Genomic DNA, 4,435 nt, shown 5'->3' on the forward strand with positions numbered 1-4,435 from the left:
TAGTACCCAGAGGACATGTGTCGTCTGGATTGTGGAGAAGTTCAAGTTAAACGAACGAGAGATTTAGAAAAAACAGACATGTCTGCAAACGTCACCTGTGGAAGCATCAACCTGGAGTTAACGCATGCCTTACTGCCGCCCGTCTTCGTCACCGTGTTCGTCGTCGGGACGCTGTTCAACATCTGGGGGCTCCGGAGCGTGTGCCGCAGCTGGCACAAAATCGGGAGCATCAACGTCTTCATGTTGAACCTGGGGGTGGCGGACCTGCTGTACCTGGCCACCCTGCCCTTCCTCGTGCACTACTACGCGCACAACAGCGACTGGCAGTTCGGACAGATTTTCTGCAAGGTGACGCGCTTCTGCTTCAACCTCAACCTGTACGGCAGCATCGGCTTCCTGACGTGCATCAGCGTCTACAGGTACCTGGGCATCGTGCACCCCATGTGGGTGATGGGGAAAATCACCAGCCGCCACTCGCTGGCCGTCAGCGCCCTGGTCTGGCTGCTCGTCATCATCCAGATCCTGCCCGACATGTTCTTCGACAAGAACAATGAGAGGTCACCGAACTCGTGTTACGACACCACTTCGAAAGAGCAGATCAGAGGCTACCTGCCGTACAGCATCGGCTGGGCCGTCACGGGGTTCGTTCTGCCGTTGGTCATCATCCTGGTCTGTTACGGGCACGTCGTCGCGGTTCTCGCCACGAACGCGAACGTCAACCCGCTGCTGAAGCAGCGGTGCTTGAAGCTGGTCGTGATCCTGGTTATCCTCTTCTCCGTCTGCTTCATCCCCTACCACGTGTTTCGAAACGTCAACCTGACGACCCGGATTATGAAAGAAACAGGGAACTGCCACGCGAGCTTCGGCGGCATCTACATCGCGCATCAGGTGGGCAGATGCCTGGCATGTCTGAACAGCGTCTTAAACCCGCTCATTTACATCGTCGGGAACGACGAGTTCCTCATGAAGCTCCATCACCTCAGCGGGCGGGCCCGGCGGTCTCTGGCCGGCCTGACAGGAGCCGTCCTCTACCGCAAACCGATGGAAGCGGACCCGGATTCGCAGTCGGGGACTAACAACTCCGAGCTGATGAAAGGATGAGACGCACAATCGGGTTCACCCGAGGTACTCTTATCGTGCACCGCCAGAACTCCTACATTGCCGGGAACAAAGTAAAATGATGGCCGATGATTAGCAGGACATAAAGCCTACTATCTGCCGTAAGTCATCGGGTCACAAGGTGTCAGCACGGGAGAGACGCACTAAAGCAGGACTTACTCTGCGTCAGCTGCCCGTTATAAAGACAGATGTTATTTGCAGCTGGAGTTCATGTTTACATATCATGTCTTGTCAGTATTGTACCGAGTTGCTGTTCATATTTTGCACTTTCTTTATGTGTTGCTGTATCCCGTGATTGCTTTGTGCAGAGGAAGTCCCGGTCACGTGCCGTGCTTCAGCACTTGTTTGTAACTCCAGACATATTGCACTATACTATACCGTTGCACTGTTACAGGTGAAGCTTTTGACATTTCCCGTGGTTTGTGGAACTGAGACTTTTGAGAAGAGCCACGCGTGACTGTTACCTCAGCACTTTTATTATAAGACAATACACTTGGATTTAATAAGGAACTGCAACGATGATGTAAGAAATATGCACAGCCGCAGTGAAAGTACAAATACCACGCTGTAACAAAAAGTAAAAGTCTGCATTAAGTTGTTTACTTCAATGAAAGTATTATCAACAAAATGTACTCAAACACCACAAATTAAAGTACTCATTATGCAGAATTTATTATCCTAGCACTGGGTCATTATTATGTGAACTGAAACCAATGCAGTCGTCCTGCTACACAGGTTCATATATTCGGTTATAGTTGAAACTGTTTCAGAGAGCTGCTGATTCAACTGTATTTATTTTTTATTTTTTATTTTATTTGTTACATATATAAATATATAGGTTGTGCTATATATTACCTTAAACAAATATATACAAACATATATATTTGTAAACAGTACAATACTGTTTTGGGTTATAGACTAATGATATTGATCATGGTTATTAAGAACACTTTTTTCTTTAATCCTCATGCAGATCAGATCTAATTGACATTTATATATTCATTACATGAATATAAAGTAATGAAACTGACAGCTTCCCTAATTACTGAATTGTTTTGACTGTTTCAAAATATAGCTGTTTCAAACAAGTGACCGTACGGATGTTATTACCAAACTGTTAATTTCTTCATTCTTCGCCCTTCAAAGGGAATGAGACGATGATGCTGGTGTCGCTTGCAACACATAAGTGTGGTAGCTCATCCGGCTCTCAGGGACCAGAGCTGTTGATCCGTGCAGGGACAGAGAGACGAAGCCTCGCACAACAGGGGGCTCATTGTTGAAGTGTTCATAAGACGATAGATGTGTTTTTAGGTACGGTCTTGATGTGCAAAACTGTGTCAAATAAATGCGTAAAAAAGCATAATAATTCCCTCCGGAGTGTAGTGGAGTAAAGTATCACAAAATGGTGCAAGTATCTCAAAAGTCTGCTGAAGTACAGTGCTGGAGTAAATGTGTTTAACGTACTTTCCACCGCTGGTTTGGAGACTCTGAATATGAATCCAGTCAACTATAGCAACACAACTCTGTATTTATTCAATATGGTATGGCTTCCCCTGTGATCTTAAACAGATTAGGGATGACTAATAATAACTCATCCACTGCAATAATCTGAATGCTGATAATAATAATAATAATGATAATAAAACATATGAGGACTCATTTTGAAACGTACGTGATGCAACTGAACATCAGGGGAATTCTCTCTCGAACAGATTAGGTGACAAGCAAAAAAAGCAACAGCCTGACTTATCTGATTGTTTTGCAGGTGTGCTATCAAAAAGTGATCAGATATTGTTGTTGTTTTTTAATGAGTACATCTTGACTGCAGCCACTGACGTCGTTCTGCAGAGGAGGACTCTCTGCCTGCTCAGCCATGCAGCAGGTATTTATCTGCCCTGTGCTAACTTCACAAACTGCTGAGAGAATCTCAGGAAGCTGAAGCCGCTGTCTGCGCCCATCTTCATGAACAATCTCTGTAGCTCAGAATCAAAATCAGAACCGTTTATTTATGTGGCACATACAAGGAATTTGACATGGTGGATAGTGCATGACATTAAACAATCAACACAGCAAAAGATAGAAACATCTATTACAGCCTGTTGACGTCTCTCTCCAGAGTAGAGAGAGACGTCACTGGGGAGGGGGGTTGGGGGGGACTTGGTGGTCTGGGGCTGGTTGATGGAGCCATGGGGGTGGGGTCAGGACTGTCCTGTTGTCTATCAAAACGACAGTAGAACTTGTTCAGCTCATCTGCCAGGCGTAGGTCAGTCGTGGACTGGGGTCTTTAGGCTTGTAGTTTGTTATCTGTCTGAGGCCGATCCAGACAGAAGCAGAGTCACTTGCTGAGAGCTGGTGTTGCAGTTTCTCAGAGTACTGTTTAGCGTCTCTCACCGCATTACTAAACCTGTATTTTGCCTCTTTATACATGTCCTTGTTCCCACTCCTAAATGCCTGATCCTTGTGCAGCCTTAGCTGTCTGAGTTCTGCTGTAAACCAGCTCTCTGCAATGATCCGGTTACAACTCGTCACCAAATACGGCACAGAGTCCACGTTCAAAAACTCTTTCTTCTTGGTAGTTTTTTTCTTTCTTCTGCCATTTAAAAAAAAAAAATCCAGCTTGTGAACACAGCCTGTGATTTAAAGAATCATTTCATTTTATGAATCATGCACCAATAAAATAAGTGGTTACCAGTTCCTACTTGTAGTTGAAGACAACAAGACTATGAAGAACAAGGAAGAACAAAGAAACAGTTCAGAAGAACATAAATAAATGACACGACAAGTATTGCATAATTCGTTCTTACTGTGTAATTGAATGATAAAAAGTGGAGAACAGTCAGTAATACCGTGTTACCAGTAATATTAGTAATACAATACCAGTAGGAACCATTAAGTATTTTTATTGGTATCGGATTCATACAGCAAAAATCACACTGTCAATTTTTAATAGTATTTTAGATTTCCTGAGGATATGGAGAAATGCTGCAACATGTTCAGCTATTTGTCATACGCAACGTTACGGGAAAGGGTGTAGCCGCTGAGTTCAGGCGCCTCACTTCTCTGTGACTGTGTTCTGGCAGCGGCAAAGTGAAAGTTTAGATGAATACCTGAGAACCGTTTATCATTACTGGATCTATTGTTGAGGGTTCTTTGGAATTGCATCATTCGTGAAGCAGACCATCCGGTCCTCCTCAGTTCTAATGGAGCAGGAAGTCCAGGCCGAGGGCGTGGAGCTGGCAGGCTTTCACCAAATGACTTATTAGATCCTTGACCTGGCCTGGCCTCGCAGCCGATACACGAGTTCCTGGCTTGGTAG

General features: G+C 44.9%; 1 protein-coding gene across 1 annotated transcript; it reads left to right on the forward strand.

The window, feature by feature from the left end:
• Window positions 1-1,792, forward strand: LOC137874039 (P2Y purinoceptor 1-like). Its single transcript, XM_068712661.1, has one exon. It carries the CDS (start codon window positions 16-18, stop codon window positions 1,099-1,101), a length of 1,086 nt encoding a protein of 361 aa, XP_068568762.1. The 5' UTR covers window positions 1-15; the 3' UTR covers window positions 1,102-1,792.
• The last annotated feature ends 2,643 nt before the right edge of the window (window positions 1,793-4,435 follow it).

The sequence above is a fragment of the Cebidichthys violaceus genome, unplaced genomic scaffold, assembly GCF_023349555.1.
Source record: "Cebidichthys violaceus isolate CVI_PGR_0920_01 unplaced genomic scaffold, fCebVio1.0.p SCAF_17, whole genome shotgun sequence".
NCBI classification, from domain to species: Eukaryota; Metazoa; Chordata; class Actinopteri; order Perciformes; family Stichaeidae; genus Cebidichthys; species Cebidichthys violaceus.